We start from the raw sequence: 22697 nt of genomic DNA on the forward strand, positions 1-22697 counted from the left end.
CTAGATGGAGGGCTGGCTTTGTGCTTGCAACAAGCCACAAAAGGTGCATTTTTAATTAAATTTATACAAAATGTGTCAGTTTTATCTCTATGTTTCAAACCTGACTCTTTTCTATCAAAGTAAAGTATTGATCTTTAGTGCCCCGAAGCTACCTGACTGAATTAAACAGAATAAATAGAAGAAGGACTGAAAGGGCTTAGAAACAACTGCAGAGAGGCGAATGTTTAATGGCTCCACAGTCATTTGCTCCAATTAAAAAACAAAACCGTTTAGAGGGGCTGTTAACACCTTGAAGTCTGAAAATCCTCACTTCAAAAAAGCCCCAAAACAGCTTCCAGGCAAAACATTTTAATTGCCATAAATACTTCCAACCTCAGCCATCACTGGTGTGTGTGCACCTTGTGCAGATAGACAAACGGATCCCTGGGCCCAACAGGACAGAACCCACTCAGCTGTGAGATATAGGTATGCTCCATATGGCACAGAGACAACTCCAGCCAAGGAAAGGCATGTATCCAATATGATCGAGATACATATCCACTTTATATAGGCAAAAACCCCATTTATCTGAGAAGTTAAGGATGGACATTTTAGAAGCACAGGTCTGTTTGCCTAATGTGATGTTGCCCTACTGAACATCGTTCTCCAAACCAGTCATACTCAACTGCATGTCATGCAAGTCACAGGTATCTTACAAAGCACTTACTGTGTCTGTCTCACGTCACAAGAAGCCGTCACAGTCCCACTTGATTAAGAACTGTGTTTGGCCAGGGGTACCTTGTGACAAGAGTCTACAGCTCCCAGGACAGACAAGGCCAACAATTTTGTTAAAGGCTCTTGACTATCATGAGAGATTACACACACACAAAAAAAAATTTACTTGGTTAATCTTAAGGCAATGTGGTACTGTGTGTCTTACCAAAGCCATTCTGAATGGCGTGTGCATCGCTCAGCATGGAGAAGATTTCCCATCCCTACTCTTTGGTCCTGAGTTCAGCAGAAGAGCTTGTTTTGGGGACTCTGTAGAGAGAGACAACAGCAGGCTGAAGACTCCCATCTGCTTCAGGCTTCCAGAGTTTGCACTAGAAGATAGTTTGGCACATCAACAACTTGTCCCTTTCCCTGGGTACTTCTGGGATGAGGGGAGCAGGCTTATGTAGGAAGCTGTTTTTGCAGGAGATGATTAGAGTTTCCTACCCCAGCAGGCGTACTACCAAATGGGCAGTATGCTGTGCTGTTCCCAGGGGAGGTTTTTTGTACAGGGGCCATGAAGTTTTGCTTCATGTGTTTAAACATCAGAAAGGAGCTCTATAGCCTGAAACCAGCTTTTGGTTGAAAATCAAAAGAAAAATACACTGGCCTTGTACATAATTTCAGTTAGTGAAGTAATGTGGCTGAGGCACTGGATGGATGCTCAGAAGGGCTGGATTCAGTTCCTCGCTGTGTCACGGTCTCACCGTGGGACCCTGGAGAACTTGCATTATCAGCCCATAACTCTAGTCCTCATGTATGAAATGAAAAGCATCCAGTCTCCTTCAAACGGGGACAAGCAGGGTCTTAAGCCTTTGGCACTATGTGTTTGAAAGCCATGGAAATAAGTGTATCTCTGTAGGGCACAGAACAATATAGAGGAGCAATACCACAGATGGCTTAAAATGAGCTTGCTCAGATCCCTGAAGAAGAGGAGCCACATCACCCAGCTGGGCAAATCCCAGCTGCTTCTCATCCCTATGGGTTAGACACAGTTTGCTATCTGGACTAGCTTTGAGACAGCTCACGCATAGCTACAATGGCCTGAACTGTTATCACTCACTTATTTAGCACAGGGGTGTCAAACTCATTTTCACAGGGGGCCACATCAGCCTCGCAGTTGCCTTCAAAAGCCCAAATATAATTTTAGGACTGTATGAATGTAACTACTCCTACATTTGACACCTCTGATTTAGCGGGTTGATTCACCAAGCCATACAGCCATCTGTACACATAATTCCACAGGCCACAGACAGCCACAAGCTTACCTTCAGTTTGGCTCTGGAGCTTGAAGCACTTAGAAGGTTGCTTGACTTGGACCAAATTCTTTGGCAATTTCCCAAGGCACGTTTCTGGCTTTGCAGGTAGTTCTAGTGATCAAAGCACAACTTCGACCTATCACATGGATTGCAAGTCCATCTTTTTTGGCTGATTCAAAACGTCCCACAACACCAAAAGGTGTGTTCCTCATCATTTCAGGGCCAAAAACCACCCTGAGAATTTTCCTTACTTGAATGTGAAGGAGGGTGATTTTTGCTGAAGGAGCAGGGTCAGCTAATAAAAGCTCTGACCAGATATTACTGCACCAGTTTAGGCAAGTGAACTCTGCATTTTCTCATCTTTCAAACATTTCATTTGACATTAAGCAATGATCACTGTCTGTTATCAATAACTCAATACAAACCAGCCAGACTTTGTAGTTTATTTTCCAGCACTGGATAGAAGGAAAGTGAGAGAAAATATTTTCTGTGAGTAGCAGGACATTTCGAAGGGAAGCAACTGCATAAATGTCACCATACACAATTCCTGCCTGTGATTGTCACAGAATCACAGGTTTTTAAAGGATCTGCACTTGGGTTTGTATTGTGGCAGCTCCCTCAACAACATCTCAACCGCAGGTTAACATCCCAGTCAGCTGAAATGCTGAAAAGCAACAGAAGCACAGAGACAGAAGCCAGCATGCTCTGCTTGACAGGATTTCAGAGCTACACTCTCGCTTGAGCATCAGGAAGTTCTGCCCTATACCCTCCCTGGGCCCGTAGCCTCTCAGGGGTGAAACAGCCCCACAAATCTGAGCCAGTTGCCATATTCTGTAGCAGAGGGTACATACGCATTCAGTCAACACTGCAACTTGTGCGTCTGAAATGAACCGTTTGGGAACCAACGAATATGCATTTTTAGCGCTAAGGTTGAATACTCCTGCTGCTTATGGCCAAGTTCCTGCTGCTGCACTTCAGAGCGTTTTGCTTTGTTACGGACCTCTGATTAACACTTTCTAAGCATTTCAGCCTACACTCCAGTCACTTTACAGATTGCAATGAATGCAGATTTGAGTTTATGGGTTCATAAAAGTGTGAATTAGCACAACAATTTTCCTGCAGCCTATTTGCACAGCCCTTCCTCAAGTGACCTGTCCCTTCAGATAACACAAATATTTCACCTCAAGTGAACTGCCCTGTGAGACATTTTTAAGAGACTAGAACGAGATCTGTGGCCCCAGGAAGCAATGCCTGTGGGAGGACAAGGCAGGGGCATTACTGTGAAGCCCAGCACTTGCATCTCTTGGCAACATCAGAAAGCGCTGAGAAGTCCTTTAGCCCCTGTAGGAACTGCAGCGATCCCAGCAGCCCCAGCAGTGCCACCCATAGAGGACCCACAGCGGCACCCATCAGCCTGGCATTGCTACTGCCGCCCATGCTCAGCAGAGAGGGGCGAGCAGAGCTCCCCTGCCTGCCTTGCGCTGGTGCCCCTCACCGGCAGGACAGACGTAGCTGCATAGGCCTGCACCAATACACCGAGTCAGACACAGAGACCCCAAGACAAGCACCTCACAGCACCCCGGTGCTGTGCTTCTCCGCACACGTGCACCCTAATCTCCTCCAGCCTCTACTCTGACATCCCATATCTTTGTGCTGTGGAAAACACTGTCACCCAGTAATCTGCCCCTTTTCCTGCTCTCTGCATATCACTGGTGTGATCAGGCCTATCTCTGCACGGAGGAGGGGCTGGCTGACCAAATTTCTTTAATTAAAGAAAAAGGATCAGGTTTATTCCAGATAAGCAGGCAGGATTAAAATAGACAGAAAGAATAAACAAGGGGCAGCTGTCAGCACTCCAGCCGATCCAGTGTGATTATTAATAACGATAAGCAGAAGAATAGGGCTAATAAAAGGATAATGAAGTGGTCCTGAAAGTGACAGGAGATGGAGCCCGATAAGAGGGCCCGTGGCCCAGAGCTGCTCTGGCCTCAGCAGGGTCTGTGCAGAGCAGCCTGCTGGGGCAGGCCAGGTAGCACGGCCCTGGGAGGAAAGGTTTCATTCCCCAGGGACCATGGCAGAGAGATTAATGGGCTCAGGAGCTCCGGACGTCCATGTCATGCAGCATTCATGACTGAATCAATCAGGCTGTTTCCCGGGCTGCAGCCACAAGGAGTGTGGGTTGTCTCTGCAGAGAAAGCACAGCCCTGGGAGGACTGGTCTCACCAGGGCAGCTGATCACACATCCCTCCCGGTGCTGCACAGCTGGGCCCCTGCCTTGGCCAACTCAGCACTGCACAGGGCCAGCACAGCCTGCGACTGGGATGACACATTTTGAAAGGGAGCACAAGCTAAAGTGTGGGGGCACTTGCTGGGAAAGCGCAGAAGCAGCATGGGGTATCTCTGCCCTGCCCAGGGATCCCCCACTGCTCTGGTGTCTCTTAGCTCTGTCAGCTCTCTAGGCCAGGGAAGTGTCCCATATCCCAGACAACCACCCAAAAAGGTGGAAGGATGTGGCCGAAGAAAGAGCAGCCTGTGGAGAGTTGGATCTGGGTGCCCTTTCCTAATGGAAAGCTCACATGCAGAACATGAACCACAGGCAAAGACCACTACAGCCTTGAAACAACACAATGCACCCACCCGTACTAGCTGGGTACAGCTCCTGGCCATGGTGCAGGTCAGTGGAGGGGAAATAATGTGTGAAAAGTTATTTCCCAGGAGCCATTAAACAGAGAATAAAATCCCACGTAACAGCAAATTCAGCTTCTGTTGTCTCTTGTTGAGGAGAGGATCAAATAATCTGCAGAGATGCAATGGGAAACAGGAGAAGGGAGACTGTGGAGTCAGAGCCTCACAGCAAGGCATAGAACATGTCAGATGGCTGGAGAAGGGAGAACTTGATCAGGGAATGCTGAAAGCGGAATCAAGGCTGTTTAGAGACAAACTGGATATATTTCCATTTGAATCAGTCTCTTTTCTACTCAGACATCCCCTTCTTCTCCCTCCCAAGTCTACAGTATTACTCCTTCTTCAGAGAAAGAAAGGCTCTGGCCACAGGCTGTGGCAGCCCCCCCAGGCCAGCAGGCAGGTGGGCGAGCGGCTGGGTCTGGAGCAGCCGTGCCAGCCCCACGCTCCGCACGGGCAGGCGGCGAGCAGGGCCCGAGAGAGGAGCGGGGAGTCCGGCTCTGCCCAGCGCTGCGCCCCCCGACTCTGGGTCACGGCAGCAGATGCTGCGAGCATATGCCATGAATTAATTCCACTTTCCCTGGGACGCTCCAGTGAGAGGAATGGTGGTGCTTTTCCAACTTATTAACATAGGGGCTCCCCCCACCTCCCATCACTTTGTCACACTTAATAAAACAGCCAGCCAGAGTCCTGTTACGAGGAACTTTAATGGAAAGTTGCTGGGCCTGGCTTTTTTTCAGCTTTTATTTTCTACATTTTTTTTCAATGCTGTGTGTGCTGTCTCTGTCCCAATATCCCCCTGCCACCAACAAACTGCATTCTAGTAAGGCATCTCCACCAAGACAGTCCATAAATACTGTATCCATTATTACAAGCAAAACCAGAGATTCCTAAAACTGATAGGACCTAGAATTAATTTTTCCGTTGTGCACTTTTATTCATCTGCGATGTGGCTCGCTGTTTGCCGGAGTAGTCTGTTAAGCTCTGAGCCTGCAGGGGCTATTTGCAGGTAGATATTTACACCCACACAGAATTCCAGCAAGTCTCTGGGCAGACACGCCAGATCAGCTCACCCAGCTAAACATGCTGTTTACAACACACACTTTGATGGGTTTGCTGCTCTCCCTCAGCAGTGTATGAACTGAAAAGAACAAAGAGTAAGCAGAACACAAGACTCTCTACATTGAATTGCCATCTTTGAGTTGAAGACAGGTAACACTCACCAGGTATATGAAAGCCATGTTTGAATCAGGAACTTGAGCACAGATTTGCTGTATGGCCCGGGGCACACCACTGCACCCTGCTTAACCCCTTTGTGACACAAGTCCATGGAGACTGACAAGGGATTACTGCTCTAGTCTTCAGCTAGGTATAGGCCAGAGGGTTGATCTGAGTTCCTAGGAACTGGGTGCACTGTTCTGAAAACTGCTCTCACTTCTCACCTCACCTGAGGATCAACCAGAGCTACATCTTCGCAGACTACAAGAAGAAAGTGTACACCTGCCATTTCTTCCTTCGCACGCTCTTTTCATGGGACTTTTCAGAAATGCAGGTTCCTGATGCAGCTTTGTCACAGCCAGTACACACTGGTGCATCACCACAGGTCAAGAGCTGGCCTGGCCATGCAAAAAGCATCTCGTAGCTTCTTTTTAGCAAGAAGAGTAACAGAAGCAGGTTCTCCTCTGACAGCACCAGGACTTGAAAGAGAAGAAGCAACAGGTCTCGGTCACCTTCCCAGCACTGCAACCAAAACACAACTGTGGAAGGAAGGCACATTAGCAACAGCTTGCTGGAGGAAGGCCAGGAGCCAGACATTCACCTTCCCTCCTCCGGCTGGGGAAGGAATTGAAAAGACATGGAAACAAGTCTCAGTCTATTAAGTTTATTGAAGGAAATTAAAGAGACAACTTGATCACAGTGCACATAAATACCCAAGCAAGGAGAAAATATCTGATGGCATGGCTTAACTGGGAAGGTGAAAGCATAAGCAGGTTCAGGGAACAGAAGATGGAACTCAAAAACTGAGTATAGAAATAAAGCAGATTTTGAACCATAAGGGCAATTATCTATTAGAAAAACTAACCAGAAAAGACTTTCAAATATACTATCTGTCTTTCTAAAAGACAGGCAAAGCTCAGCCACACCTCATGGCCTGTATTACAGCAGGTCAGACTCAATGATCAAAGCCACCTCTTCCCACCTTAAAATAGATAAGAGTACATTTTTCAAGCCCCACTCTTGAACTCTGCCCGGGTATTTGCTGGGCTCCCAAGGTCCCAGAATGGGCCCACACGCACTTGCCTCCCACCCCAGAGCATCCCTGGCCAGGGCCCCAAGTCAGATGGGAGACAGCCATCAGGACCCAGCTCCAAGCACACTCTTCTGGGAGATTTTATGCCATTTTAGAGCAGCTCCTCCAGCATAACGTGACCACAGCTCACCAGCAAAGGCTTCCTTCAACTCCCACTATGCTTTTCTTGTGCTCTGTTCTCTCTTGGCTCACTACCAGCACCTGCTCTGGCCTCATTTCCCTCCAAATTTTATGCATACTCTGTTTGCAAATCATTCAACCTCTTTGCTCCTTTTGCCCCTTCCTTGCCTCTCCCACAAACCCCACTCTTGCTCCTGGTCCCCTCCTCCCCACACTCTGCCTTAAATGGCCCTCCCCAAGCCCTCGCCCGTTCCTACCTCTCACCAGCCTCAGGAGGATCTCCGGGGGTCCTATGTCCCACCTGCTCTTGTTTCAAGGGGTGCTTTCATCTTCCTCTTGACTCCTGAAGGGCCCCTGTGGCCTCTGAGGAGCTGAGCACCACTTGCACAGCCCAGCTCTGCTTCTCATTCCTCCCTGTTGGGAGAGCAGCCAGACAGGAGTGCTCTGTCCACCCAGGATGATCAGAGCAGCTCTTGGAGGCAGAAATGGCTCTGTGAGCCTTCCTGGAGACAGCCCAGGATTGTTGGTGCAGCGCACAGGCTTGGCATGACTCCTGCACAGAGGACTCGGTAGCTACAGTCCTAACTACTGCTTAGTTATCCACTCTTAATGCTCCATGTGACCAGCAACGCCACCTCCCCAAGCCCCTAAAGAAAACACATGATATGCCACATATCACATACCATACCTCAGAAGCTGGACAAACAGAAACATTGGATTCATACTTCACCCACCCTTGTGGTTCAGGCCTTGGCATTTCCAGTTTTTGTGGTCATTGAAAACTGGTTAATTTGCACTGGGTAACAGCATGGTTTTACGGGCTGACCCAAAGGCACAAGGCCTCCTATGCTTTGCGACACTGACTGAAGGGAGAAAGGTGAGCTCACCTTGCAGCCTCCCTTTCTCTCTCTGCTTATGCTGTTTTCCTGCCCTCCTCAAAAAAAAAACAGAGGCAAGCGCAGCATCATAGTAGGAAGACAGTTACTACATTGGTAGGGACATGGTGCAGAGACCCAAATTTCAGTGGGGGTACTGGTAATCTGTTTTGGGCAGCTCCTGCAACCACCAAAATTTGTCCTCTCATTCTCAGGGCACATAAAGTTATGTTCACTTCATTCTTCAAAGAGAGCAGAGTCTCACTGGAAGCAGATACCACTGAATAAGGTGACACCAGGCAAACAGCTCACAAGAGCAGTGTGGATTAAAACCTCAGATCAAGCAGAAGGGAGAGAACCCACACTAGATGGTTCAACCTGTGGTTCAACCACAGGGAAGTGGTTGAGTCACCATCCCTGGAGGTGTTTAAAAGATGTATAGGTGAGGTTCTTAGGGACATGGTTTAGTGCTAGAGTTAAGTTATGGTTGGACTCAATGATCTTAAGGGTGTCTTCCAATCAAAATGATTCTATGACTCTACGGTCCTACAGTTTGCAATTGAGAGACGAGTGCCTCTGCTTTCCCTGTGATCTCTGAGGGAAAAACTGAGCAAATCCATCCTCCATTTACTATTCTCTTCCTCTCAGACTGACTTGTTGGGTTTGCCTGATTTACTAGACTACATCGGTTTGCTGATTTTTTTTTTTTTTCCTGGAATGTAGGAGGCGTTCTAAATTCTCTTTGGCCAAAAAGCATAGATGACACAGAAAAATAGATGCTAGCTCAGCTGGGAAGTTTCTGTTTATACCAAAACAGGTTTCTCTGCTCAGAGAAAGACTTTGGGATTATCCTACATACACCGGTCTCCCAAGCTTCTGTCTCACCTAGTTTTCTAGTTACAGGGGAGATTTCTTAGTTGTAAAAAACTTTGTGCCTCGAGACAGATGAGCCTTCCCTGATTTTGGTGGCCTCAGACTGGGACCCAATTGCTCCTCTGTTGTTGGTAGAATTGTTTGGCCTATCAGCTCTGATCTGAAACGTTGCAGAATACTGAATTCACAGAGAGTTACATGACGTGTCCTGCTGTCAGTACATGACTGGGAACACAGTGCTCTATTAGACCAACCAAACAAGCCAAGGAAAGCAGCACAGCAAGCCTTCCACCCACCACCTGTGCTCCCCACCAGAAGTATACAGCAAGATTCTACAGTGGGACAAGGCTTTGAAAGACGTTGGCTTAGAAGTAATGTTACTGTTTCCTGCAAATAATGACCATGGTTCCATGAGGACAGAGCATTAACAGCTAAATGGATTTTTCTTTAGATAACAATAAGAGTGGGTTACTTGCTTCCAAACAGACACCCACGAGGGAGTTACCTTATTTCAGAGCAGCAGGCTCCACTCCTTCCCATGCATGGAATAAACAGTATCTTCTTTGCAAGCTACCTATTGCCTGAAGCTATCTCTGTTCTGGCTGTCATCTCATCTGATTGCAAAGCTAAGCAGGCTTAGACCTGGTCAGAACTTAGCTGGGACACCTCAAGGGAAAGCTGTAAGAAGTGATGTTGGCTGTTTAACAGGTGATGCTGCTTACCCCTAGTCAATACAGAGGTAACGTGCCAGGAGAGAGGTTAAACTGACAGGGGATGGCTGGAGGCTGCTGGATGAAATGTAAAATGGGAATCCTGAGAACTTGTGGCATCTCTTCTGAGGAAGATAGTAATCTTGATGTCCTAGGCAAACAAATCCTATCATCCCAAGCTTCTCTGATAGCCATCAGTGAAAACCCCACTCCATTGTAAGATGGTCCACCCAGAGACGCTGCATTTAGGAAGAGGAAAGATCGACTGTTGCAGTTATCTAAAGGTGCCAGTGAGGTAGAAGTGACTGTCCAAAAGCAAATATTTTATGTGTTTAGAATTCTTAGTCTCTTTTGAGAACAAAGATTTTTATTACAAAATACCTGAAACTTCTCCCAAGCAGTTTTCCTACTGAGCAAGGTCCTATTTATTTTCATGTCTGAAATAAATTCTCTACTATAAACGAGTGAACAGGAAAGTAAAGTGCTAAACTGTTTACAGGAGATGGATGTATGAGATGTCTGGTGTACCAATGCTCTAGGGCAGACTGAGGTGGTCCTCTCTCTCAGACAGTCCCAGGTCCCACTCAGTCACTAGTTCTGATGACACCTCTGTGAAGAGATGGTCCCAATTCCAGCTGACGTCATCCTACCAAGAGGAAAAAGACAAACATGCTGAAGTGTTACTGGTGACACCAAAAGGTTTCTGAATGATGCCAAATATTCAAGATAAACAGCAAAGAGAGAAACTGAATAGCAACTGCCCCTGCCAGGGAAGTCATACATTGAGTTGGCTAGAACAGGAATTCTAGCCGGAATGAAATGTGGATCTCTGCTACAATTTAAAGATTTTGACTGAATTATTCATGTTCCAAAATTCTGTAAGTGACAGATTTTTTGATACTTATTAATCTAAGATACTCCTGGACAGGGTGTAAAGAATACCCATAAAAATCTCCCACCCTTCTGCACTTCTGCTGAAGCATTTTCATTTCTGAGCTGCAGAAATCCTTGGTTGCAAGTCTTGAGCTCCTGCCCTACCAGTTGTACTGAGGTTGTTCTGTCATGCTTTAACACACTCCTCTGCCCAAACTCCAAATGTCACAATCTTACACAGAGAAAGCCCTATATATCTTTAAAATAATCTGCTGGGGAAATCAGACCTCCATCCTCTTCAACAAGCTCTTCTTCACAGGCTCCTCCTAATCTCTCTCCTCTACTCCACCAACAAAGGCTTACATTCCTATAGTCTAAAACACATAATAAGCTTTTGCCTTGCTGTTTCAACAAAAGAAAGACCCACCTCTTGTAGTTCATGCTCAGGAGCCAAAACTTTGGTGAGAAGCTTCAGGTCAATCTCTCCATCCTACAAACACATACAGTCACAGTCTTACAGACAGTGAGAAAGTGGACATCATCATTTCACCAGGTAGGTCTTGCTAGAGATAGGCACATTTGCCTCATAAGGGACTTATACTTTGTCTAGGACAACAGCAGGAGCCTCATCTGCACAGCAGATACCATTACCCACACTATTTACAGACACAAACAAGTACGAAAGCCACACTGCAGAGAAGAACAGACTTGAAAGCAGAGCGGAAGTTGTTTGCATGATAGGGCTGTGTATTTTATGCAGCTGAGTGTCACTGTGGAAGATGATGTGAGTCTGGAAGGAGAGTCGCAGTGGTAACCCCATTGCAACATCCACTTACCAGAGTCTGAAAGGCAGCATACTTCATAAGATCTTCGTCCAGGTCACGGTAGGCGAGCACCCGGTTCACCTGCACACTGCAACCAGAAAGGGTCAAAGAACAAGCCTGGGTAAGTGTGGAAGCACATCTGAGGAGAAGGGTGGCATGAAAAGGAATCTGGTGACACCCATCTCAAGGGTCCACATCACCCATGTGAATTCTCAAGATGGGTGTCCCCAGACAGAAGCAAATCTCATTCAGCAAATGAACAGGCATTGACAAATCTGCATGCAAGACTGTGCACATGCATAAAAATGGGATGTGGAGCGACCACAGACCCCCTCAGAGAAGCCAGTGCAGCAGACAGGAGATCCACAGACTAGCTGCAAGGGCCAGAAAGAAAACACGAATATAGTGAACACTGGAACAGCCCCAGCAGGCTCTGAGAGCCCCACCATACAAGCTGCAGAACAGTAGGGACCTTGTGATTCCCATATCACAGCTATCAAGTAAAATTTCTTAAAATAAAGACTCCAAAGAGAAACACAGGGTAGGGGGTAATGCACTGTTGTGCCATGTTTCCCTTTGCAGGTGATGCAATACTATAGAAAAGGCCCATACTAATATAATTTGTTTGTGTTTGTCCATGAAAATTACTTGTCTTTTCTATTGCAGGCAGACTATGGATACAGCAGGAACAGATGGGATTATTAAAAAAAAAGAGAGAGAGACAGAAAACAAAGGCATGAACTCTGGTGAGAGACAAAGTAATTTAAAATTTTCTACTATAAAGTGTCATTTATTTTTGTTAACACATATTTAATTACAATATCTACTCCATACTTGTGAGAAGGAATCTGTGGTCAGGAGTAAGATATCCCACCCATCCAAATAAGGGTCAATGGAAATCCCAGTCTGTGATCTTGGCAATAGGCCCAGGAGAGGAGAGAAGACTTTACTGATACATTTAAGATAAAACCCCCAAAACTTTCATTTTTCAAAACTTGCTGGTCTCCCTTGAGCTAACCTCAAGACTATTCTGATAACACTTTCAAACAACAGGATTGTACTTTGCAAATTAACTATGCACTTGAGTAAGAAGGATATCCTGTGGAGGGCAAAGCAGTCCATGACCATGCAAAATCAAAGTGTGTGCAGTAACACTTGTATGGGAGGCATTTGAGGTTATGCAGGCAACCTTAAATCAAGCAATTCCTAACTTCTGTGATTTTGATTTTGCAACATCAAACATGCCACTCTAATGTAGTTTTTGTATATATAGAGAGAATATGCAGTAATTGCTTTATTTGCGTAATAGGAAACAAGGAGTTTGCACTGTTCTTCTTGGAGCCTCACTGCCACAATACACGGCATCGAATCCTGCTGAATGGCACTGCCACTGATGTCCAGAGAGCATGAGAGAAGATGAGGTTTAATTTCACCAGCCATTTCACACTGCTGATGAGAGCCTCAAGAACACCTGGCAGTGCTCTTACCTGGGGGGAGCTGCCACTTGCATGGCCAGATCTTCCTCCTGGACCTCCTCCAAGTCAGGGATCACAGGAATGTCTGCAACAAGAGAAAGCAGCAGCAGTTAAGTGGGGAGTGTTATGCTCTCCTCTCACTAGAGACAAAGGTTCCCCAGCTTCACAGATATGAAACAGCTTGTTCCTTTTCAGAGGAAAACACAAGAGAGTTATTTAGCAATGACTTAAAATACATTGTTTCACATTAAAACAAGGCAATAAAGCTTTGAAGCTTGGGGTCAAAAGAAATCTTGCGAGAGGGGCAGATTTGGGCTGGGTAAGACTCCACAGTCATGAACTGTGCATTTGAACACAACCTTGAAGATGAAAGAAGCGGCTGCACTAAACCCCGCTGCCTACTTGTCATTATCCTAAGACTGGCAAGAATTCGCTTCTTATGAGATGTGCTATCATTTGCTCAGCTCAGCCACCAGGCACCTACACTCTGTTAGAAATGAAACGTGGGGCAGAAACTGAGAGAAGCCATGTAAAACTACATGCTGAAGGAGCCAGTGGCTGGGTTTCAGACTCTGCAGAGGCCTGTGACCTTCCTGATAGCTGAGGAAGCGCATGCTGGTGGTATAGCACATACAAAGACTAGGCAAGATGCACCTAGTTGTAATGTCATAAACCTTTTTGTGATTTCCAGTGTGACCTCAGAATGGGTGATTTCTGGGTGACTGGGTATTCCCAGCACAAGGGCTACGGCTATTCCACCTAAAAAGGAAGCAAGACACAAAAGAATGGAGGAGAAAGAACTGAGTGCACACCGAATCCTGCTAAAGGAGCAAGGCTCTGAGAGCACTGCATGCTTTTTGATTTGACAAAGTCCTGTAAACAGCTGGAGATTGAGACAGCAAAAACAGCAAGAGGAAGAGGTAACAGGAGGCGCAAAGCGAGGACAGAGAACACCAGCACACGGCTGCTTTAAAGATTCATGGCTACAAAGGTGCTCCAGAGACGCTGAGCCCTCAGACAGTGGAGAAGCTGGTGGTTTGGCTCTGGGAAGAGGTTTCACTTGCACTGTGCAGACGCTGGAGCAAGCAGGCTGCTCCCGGCTCTGTCAGCAGCGTGGCCATGCTGCTGCTGGATGGCAGCGGGTGGCCGGGCCTGGCTTTGCCCCGTTTTGCAGCCCAGGTTGAGATGAATATTCAGGAGCTGGAGAAACATTCCCACTTGTGGCACTCAGGGCTCTGAGCAGGATTTTTCTGAAAAGCCCCCTGTCCGGCCACCTGTCAGCACGTCACAGGCTCTCAGCTGCCCTTTCCTGCTGAACGCCCACCTTGCATCCCCTGCTCGCCGCCCAGCTGCAGCAGGGCACGGGCCAGCCTGGCCTTGGCGCCGTGGTCGTTCGGAGCTGGCCACACAGTGGGATTTCTGGCTAATTGGCTGCCTGGTGGAAGGCTGAGTGGGCCGGGGGCTGCATGAGAGCCTGGCCACAGCAAGAGGCAGTGACAGCTTGGGCAGCCTCAGCAGAGCGGTGCCTTCTCACTCCCTGGACACCCAGCAAGCTGCTCTCCCTCTACAGTAAACTTCCCAAGACATTTAAAGGGAAACTGCAGCAACAGGCCCTAGGCCAACCCTTGAACAGAGGAGGCATATGCAAGAAGTGCCTGACCAGTGTGTCCCTGGGCATCTGCGGCAGATCTGTCTCCCCTCTGTTTGCAGGGACCATATACAGAAGAAGCTGCTATCCCGCTGTCTCTTCCCTGCAGGAGCTCCCAGCTCTTGGTAAAACTTGTAGCAAAATGCAAAAAGCATCTCTGTGGAAAGACAGACTGAGCTGTGCAGACAGCTGGTAAAACCTGCTCAGTGGTAATGTGGGATAAAGTCCCTGTATGTAAGCAACAAATACCAAGGAGGGAACAGACTGGTCCAAGCGGAAGAATGAAGCACTGTGCAGAGGTGCCCCGTTAGATCCAGGCAAATGAGCATGGGAATGAGAAACCTAATCTCTTGTGAGCTAATTTATCCTTTTCAGCAGGACATTGTGAAATGTTGCTCAGCAAACATAACTAAATGAAGAACCACCTGGGAACAGACCTCCCCTTGTCCACTGAGCAGCATTCCCTGCAGCAGGAGAAGGTCAGATCTTTTGACAGCAAAAATGTGGAAGGTGTTTGCAGCAAACCGAATGTCTTCATTTGGTGCTCATTTTGGCAGGTATTTCTGGGGTCTCCTCTTCCTAATTACTTTTTGCTTTTCTTGATCTCTTTTTGCACTAAAGAAAACTGTAAACTTAGGGCCCAGATCCATGATGCCCCTTCCATTTGGCAGGTTCCCAAAGAGTCCTGGATTTGCCAGTGCTGGTTTTGTCTCATTGCCATTGAATTCCATGGAAACAATCCCAAAGTGCTACCTCTACTCTGTAGTAGCAAAATCCAGTCAATCATGTATAAACTCTATCCAAAAGAAATTCAAGGCTCCGGTATTTTATAGATGCTTTGAAAATATTTCAGACAGAAGAGCTGGAAATGCTTTGGGTGCTCTTGCCAGCCTCTCCAACAAAGGCCAGAACATGCTGCTTCTTACTGCTAACTGCAAATGATTTTGTCCATTTCTAGGCAGAAACAATGCCCTTTAGGACTGTCAGAGACTGACAGAACAAATGATAAGAAAATATCTGCTTCCCAGGCTAACTGCTATCAGTGGCAAATCAGCGCTGAAATATTTGGGTCTTTATTTCACTTGTTACTCATAATTTCCTCTTCTCTCTGCCAATTCCATGGTGCCATTTCTTTAGAATCCCTCTCCTGTCTCTCTCTATGCAGTTTGCAAAGTGTCTCAGTTCTCACTTTATCACCAAGGACCCAACCTTTCCCCTCACTCAGTCTCCAGCTCCCTACTTGTTTTTGTTGCTCTTCTTAGGACTCACATCTTTTTTTTCCAGTAAGCTCTGATAACACAGCCAAGTCATGGCACTATGTCAGCTGCAGGGGGAAGAAGCACGTGGGCTGCAAGAGTATAGGCATATGTTTTTCTTTAAATATCCCCATTACCTGCAGTGAGATTACTTACATATAACGTTAGTACGTACAGAAATGTTGACAGGACCGTGTCCTCCCAGCCTCGCACTGCAGCATTCACAGAGCTTTTTCCAACAACGTTACGTTACTAACCCACACTCTGTGTATTTGTACTGTGACCCACTTTTTTCCCTCCTGTTCATTGTGAGGGTTTCAGATCATCTTCCATCACACTGATAAGCCTGTGGTTTTAGTTAAGCATTTTGACACACACTTTGCTGTCCAGGCTCTTATGCCTGAATTCAGTGTGCAGGTAGGTAAACTTTAGGATGCTAAAGAGCTCTCTCTGTGCAAAAAGAAACACCTTCACTGATACCAGGTCACTGCAACGAAGTGAACAAATGGCCTGTGCCTTACAAAAATAAAATGTTTTCAGCTGAGAAGGGGTAGCTTCAAAACCTGGAAACAAAAAAGTGATTCTCTGCAGTCTAGCTCTAGGTTTGGGGGAAGGCTGCATAACTCGGCTGCATTTTGGAGGAGAGAGCAGCTTCCATAGTCTTGAACATCAACCCATTTTAATCAAAATTGTAGGCAAATCTCAGAAGCAACAAGAAAATCTTACAGCTTCAGCTGTTCTTTTCCAGTAGACTTCAAAATAAGAACAAATAGACATGATAGTAATAGTAAGAAACATTAAAATTAAAGTTGAGTTACTAGTAAAAATTATTTAAAAGGGGGACAAATTGAGTACAAACCATCTTACCACCTTGGTCTCCCAGATGGCCTCTGAGCACTGTGCTGCAAGATACTGTTACCTATGCCACCTTTATCAGTCTCTCCCAGATAGAACTCCTCTGGAATCTCCATTTCATATGGCAGATAACATTCCCAGAGTGAGTGCTCCTAAAAATAATAGTGAGTATCCTGCTTTCATTTCAGCTGAAGGAAGGGGAGAATAGGTAGATACACGTCAGGCAGTGTTTTATAAATAGAAGAATGAGTGTATGCAACAGAAGATGGAGAGGGGAACATAAAAACTCAGTGCACACAGTGACCTTAGACAGCAATGAGCAAGATTTCTCTTTATGGCTCAAGATGACTGGGAACAGTAACACAAAGTCTTTCCCCATGGATTTCTCAGTCCATAAAGAAACAAGATTTTCTCTTTAGAAACCGCTCATGGTAGAGATGTGAAAAACTGAGTGAGCGCCAAATGCTAGATGACCAGTGCAAACTCCCCTCCATCTCCCAGACAATGGCGAACAAGAGTGAACAAAGAATGAAACCAAAATGAGTGTGTCCATGCAGAAGTTACGGTGGCGTAGGAGACACCAGTACCAAATGTTGGCTAACAGGGGTGTTATAACATACTGCACCAAACTGATTGTCTCACAACATCCAAGTACCAGCATATAAGTAAGAATAGTATTTTTACTACACTAGCTGGACTGAGCTAGCTCTTACACAAAAAAAGCTTCATGGCTAAGTTATGGCAAGGCACCAATAGCACAAGGCATGTGGAAGGCAGGAGGAAAAGACGGAGGGGAAAGGCTACGGGTGACCCATGTTACATGCAGATAGCCAAATAATAAGCAAGGAATAGCAGCTTTTAAAGTCATAAACAAAGGAGGAAGTTATGCGTTCATATTAGAGTATATGCATTAACCATCACCTTTTTTTACTTCTTAGCAAATACCTTACTGACAGCTGAGGAACACACAACCACAGAAAGCAAAAAGCTCTGTACCACCTTAGTACCCAGTTGGTCCTGCAAGCTGGTGAGCTGCACTTCCCACCCCAGGCAGGGCTGATTTTTGGTTTAGTAGCAACACCTGCAGGCTGGGTCCCTTAAAATCCTGCAAGCCTACAGTAAGATCTGGTCCTAGCCCCAAAGAACTAAGGCAAGACAGCACACAAGTGAGGACAGACAGAATATATTCAAGGTCAGGCAATAAATCAGTAGCAGGGCTGGATCTAGAAACCATGTCAGAGCTCAGGCCTGCGGTTAGTCAGCAGTGTGGCTGCCACTTTCTCCCTGAGCTGCTTTAAAGGTCTCCTGAGCCAACAGCCTGGCACCCAAAAAAATGACTCCATCTCGTGCAGTCTGATTTGCTTCCCCCAACGGCGTGAGTGTTTCAAAGGCCAGTTCAGAAGGGACACTCTTGCAGTGGGGACCGTGCTGCTCTCCCTGTCCACACACCACCACATCCAGAGAACACAAAGAAGAGAGTAGTGGCTTCTGGAGCTGGCAGTCCCCTGCCACTAAGCAGGCATAAGAATGAAACTAACTTTAGTTTAAGTTGCTTCCTTATAAAATGTAAAAGTGAAATAATTACAGTATCTCTGCTGCTGCAGAACTTTGTTTTACTGAATGCTGTTACCTTCTGCATCACGTTTGGGGAATTTTAAACAGGCAAATGGAAGAAGGTCTGATTGAAGATGAAGTTAAGTGAAAGAAATTGGTCTCATTTAGCACATGACAGGATTCATCTGTGTTCCCAAGTCCACTGAGGTAGCATCATGGGCGTTTCATATTCATGAGCTGCTGCGACACTGTGTCCCCTCATTTACAAAGCACCGTGTTCAGCAAATTCTGTCCCTGTGGACACTCCGTGCATTTCATGGTCTTGTCAGAGAGACATCAAACACTTCAGTAACCAAATACCAGAAAATGGCTTTAATTAGCGCATCTCAATGCAATAAATAATTTTTCTCTCTAAGTGGAAAAATGGAGAATTAAAAAAAAGAAAAGAAAAAAGTGGAAAGCAACAGGCAAAAAAAAAATCTTCAAAAAACCATAAGGAACAAGGGACACAGACAGCTTCTGCTGAACACACAAACAAGCTTGAAGCCTCTTGGAAGCTTTCTCAGGAGAGCAGCAGGCAAATGGAGAGGATAAAGAACACTTCTTTGGATGCTTGGATATTAATTTCATAGGGATGCCTTTCGCTGGCTGAAATTGCCCTACTAGTAGGCCAATACAGAACAGCGTTATCTGCCTGATCAGCCAGCAAGGAGACAAAAATAGTAGAGTGAAAATCAGGCAGTACCACAGCTACTAGGGCACTGCCTTAAAAGCTGAGACAAACAGAAGATAACCTGAGTGTCCCGTGTCCCAAAGCACTCTTGAGAAGAGTGGTAACAGCACAGCTTGGCCAAGCTGATGGGAAAAGCCACCCAGTGAGTGGGTACCAGACAATTCACTGGATCTACGGGAGGTCATGCAGCAGGTTCAGTACCGACCCTCCAGCCTTGCCTTAAAAGATCATAGAATCATATTGATTAGAAGAGATCCTCATCAAGTCCAACCATTAACCCAATACTGGCACTAAACCATGTCCCTAAGAACCTCATCTATGAGGCATTTGCCTTGCATGAGACAAAATAATTTTTTCTTCAGCCAACAAGCTCTGATGATGTTGTCAGCTAGACAAGTGACTGGCCGGGAGGTGGGGTGGTCCGTGAGACACTCCACTTGCTTTGATAGTGTTGTGCTTTCACAGGTTGCTTGGTGTGGCGTGGCTTCTTCCTCAGCTGAGAGCTTGCTGGGGACATGCATCAGGCGTATTTGTGACTTCCCAAGGCTGCTGCTGACACAAAGCCCCTGCGCAGTTTCAACCCCTGGGCAGTTGGAAGAGAAACAGGGCAGATTACAGCTCTGTCAGATGAGTTGCTGGGCTCAGTGCAGGGCTTCAACAGGCAGTAATCCATGGCTTGTACTGTGCAAGAGGTAAGGGCAGACACCGATGGATTTAAAGATGAGGAATCTCTTAATGCATAGGTTTGTTCACTAGCAGCAAAAGACAGGAGAGACTGGAGGCCAGGCTCAGGATGTGGAGTCCACCACACTCCTGAGGTTATCAGCATTTAGAGTGGAAACACACCTCCTAGCCCTACCAACAGCCCCCTGACAGAGCACTCTGCCTGCCCTCCTTTTCAGTAACATCTGTTTTTCTCTTTTCAAAGGCTGTTCCCTGCTCATTTGCAGTATTCCCCTGCTGAGACATACTCAGAAGGCAGTGGGGCAGCAGATGAGAAGGCATGAGGTGCCCAGGGAGGGTCTAGTGAACTCAGAAACACAAAACCCTCCTCAACAATGCCAGAGATGAGTGATTTTGCATTAGAGCATTACTGTGGCAAGGAAAGCAGCTTCTCAGGATGCTCCTGTGGAAGTATGTTCGGGAGCAGGCGTATCTGATTCTATTTCATCCTCTTCATGTTAAGCTGGAAAAACAAGACAAACTACATTTCTTTTATGCTAAATCCTTAGGTTTTTTGTTTTTTCTAATATATATTTATTAAAAAATGCCTCTTTGATCGGCAGCACCCATGACACTTCCACATCCAGCAACTCCTCAGAAGCCTCCCTCCCTCCACACAAGGCCACCGCTGCTGACAGCCAGCCGGGTTTGATCAGAGCTACTCAGAATCGGATTTTCATAAGACAGATGAGGAATCTTACTGCTGCTCTCTCTCATATCAGATGAGAAACTGAGGGGGAGGAGGGACGGGTCCTGAGGGAACAACACTACAATCAAGGGCTACGCAGTTCTCTCTCTGTCCCTCCACTGCTGCAATTTTCAAAGGAGTTTGCCTCAGGCAGTTTTAAATGATGGTGTCTCAATTCTGTAATCATCTTTCAAGAGCTTTTTCTTAAAGGCTATTTTAGGTAAACCTAGTCCGTCAACTACACTTATGGACTCAGCAATCACAGACCAAATACAACTGTGTATCTACCATATTGCAGAATTTAGTGCTGGAAGATGCTTACCCAGACCAACATTTTCAGCCCCCAACAAGCTGTGTGTGCTCCCTTGCAATTAAGTTGCCCACTGCCCCTTGGCCAGTGGACTGCTGCTTCGAATAGGACTTCAGAAATACTCCTTGGGATATATTCTCTGCTCCCCCCTGCCCACTGTGGCTGTCAGGAGGGAGCTTTCCTTGAACACCGGAGGCTCCAGATCACAATGCCAACAGTCACTGGAGAAGTTCAAACTGGCCTGGACCAACAGCTCAGTGGAAAGCATCACGTTGGGCTGGGTCTGCCCTTCAATGACCTTGCACACAGAGTCAGAGTAGCATGTTGGGGGAGCAGCCAAGGGGAGGATGCAGTGTGCTGGCAGAGCCACATGCAAAGTCACAGTGTGGAACCCCAGAAACTCAGTGGTCACCCTTACTCTCTGCCCCTGGCCCTTCTCTTCAGCCCATGCATACCACTTCCAAAACACCATGTTTTTCACTCTGTTTCCATTTCACTGATGCTCAGAATGTTTTGTCCATTTAGTTCTCCCCAAACCACTCCACCTGTTAAGGAAGTTTCCTATTGCCTAACACCATCACTGCTTCCTGAGCCTGTGAAGTACTCCCTGGCCACCTCCCTGGCTATTCCTGCAAATTCCCCCTCTCTTACCCTCACACTCAGCCGATGCAGCTGTCCTTGCAGCTCACGGGCCCTGGGATGGACCGGTACTTGCGTTCTGTAAAAACAGCAGTCCACCACAGAAGCAACTGCCAAACTTTATCAGGAATCATAGAGCCAACAATAGCATGCACTGCACTCTATTCTCAGCTCTGTTTGGAGCAATTTCACCATTGGTGCATACTTGCATGCAGCCCAAGAGGTGTTTGATAATTTAGGGCTGTGAATTCCAAGAATCACAGATAACCTGTGAGGGCTGTCTCCCACCTGACAAGACAGACATCACTCCCCAGAAGGATGTGGAGACCATGGCATATGCCCATTTCCTCCTCTGTTGTGCACAGAGCCTGGACTCCAATCCTCTTCAAATGCAAAGGAGCTGCTGGCATGCACCAGAAGGGAAAGAAGTCATTCTAGAGGTTTGACATTGTACAGAAAGGTCTAATCATCAGCTCTGCTTCCTTGAGGCTTCTCAGTAGGCAGGAAGGGGTTTTGCCTTGAGGGCACAGATCTAGTGACTGTCTCCTGGCAGGTTTCCTCACCTGCAGGTCAGGTTTGGGTTGTCTGTGTAGCATAGTCAGGCTTTCATTTCAATCAGCTGTCTTATTCACACACACTATCTGCTTTAAAATAACAAGCCATTGTTCCTGCAGACAGAGGATCACACATCACATCCCATCCTCCAAGAAAAGCCCTGTTCTAGGAGCTATGCATCCAAAGGCTAACAGAGAGAAGGGAGAAGGGACTTCTGAAGATGAGGCGATAGTCTATGGGGGAAGGATAGCTGGGAGAGAGACGACAACCTTAGCTAACAAGCCCCCGTAGAGTGCTGAGGAGAAAAATCCAAGGGCAATGTAGTGAGGAGACAGGCATCTGGGGGAGTGCAACTCAGCAGTGTGGAACTCGTGGACAAGAAAGGAACAACAAAGAAACTTCTAGCTAAAAGGACAAAGCAGTTGGCTGATGGAGGGGGAGGAATGACTGCATTTCTCACCCCAACAGAAAAGAGTCCTTTGTAGCTGCATGCCAGAAAGAGACACACAAGCAGAGTAAAGCCAAATGAAATACCTAAGCAAAGTCGAAGCAGAGACTCTATTGCTCTCCTGGAGAAAGGAGCAAAGGGAGGGGAAAGGCCTTGAATGTGAACGTGGTTGTTCTGTCTTCCCTTCCACCTCATGACTAAGAATAGTCTGCACTTAGGAGAACCTCTTGCCTGCTACAGAAAAGGAAGCAGTGCTCTGCAGATGGCACTTTTTAAATTCCACTGATAGTCTCACATCTCCCATCTCATGCTGTTTCCCTGCCATAGAGAGCTCAGTTGCTGCTGCCCATTTCCCCTGTTGACATGGACAGAAAATTGAGCAATTACCCTTAAACTCGTTTCTCTCAGATTGCTCAGATTGCTACATACACAGCATTAAGCCCCCAATTACCCCTGGCCAAAAGTGACTCAACTAGGCCTGTCCTTTAGGAATTAAACACTTTTGTGTTGCTTTTGAAGGTTTATTATTCCTCAAG

The 22697-nt window shown here is 46.5% G+C and overlaps 1 protein-coding gene across 3 annotated transcripts in view; it reads right to left on the reverse strand.

The window, feature by feature from the left end:
* Nucleotides 1–9929: 9929 nt before the first annotated feature.
* Nucleotides 9930–22697, reverse strand: part of IFT43 (intraflagellar transport 43) — a 44872-nt gene continuing 32104 nt past the window's right edge. For all 3 annotated transcript variants that reach the window (XM_065636851.1, XM_065636852.1, XM_065636853.1), the window contains exons 6-9: nucleotides 12765–12837; nucleotides 11290–11365; nucleotides 10881–10943; nucleotides 9930–10226 (exon numbers count right to left, since the gene is read on the reverse strand). In XM_065636851.1, the coding sequence (XP_065492923.1) occupies nucleotides 10116–10226; nucleotides 10881–10943; nucleotides 11290–11365; nucleotides 12765–12837 (323 nt within the window). In that variant the 3' untranslated portion in view covers nucleotides 9930–10115. The remainder of the gene's footprint in view (nucleotides 10227–10880; nucleotides 10944–11289; nucleotides 11366–12764; nucleotides 12838–22697) is intronic.

This window comes from Caloenas nicobarica, chromosome 5, assembly GCF_036013445.1.
Source record: "Caloenas nicobarica isolate bCalNic1 chromosome 5, bCalNic1.hap1, whole genome shotgun sequence".
Taxonomy (NCBI): Eukaryota; Metazoa; Chordata; class Aves; order Columbiformes; family Columbidae; genus Caloenas; species Caloenas nicobarica.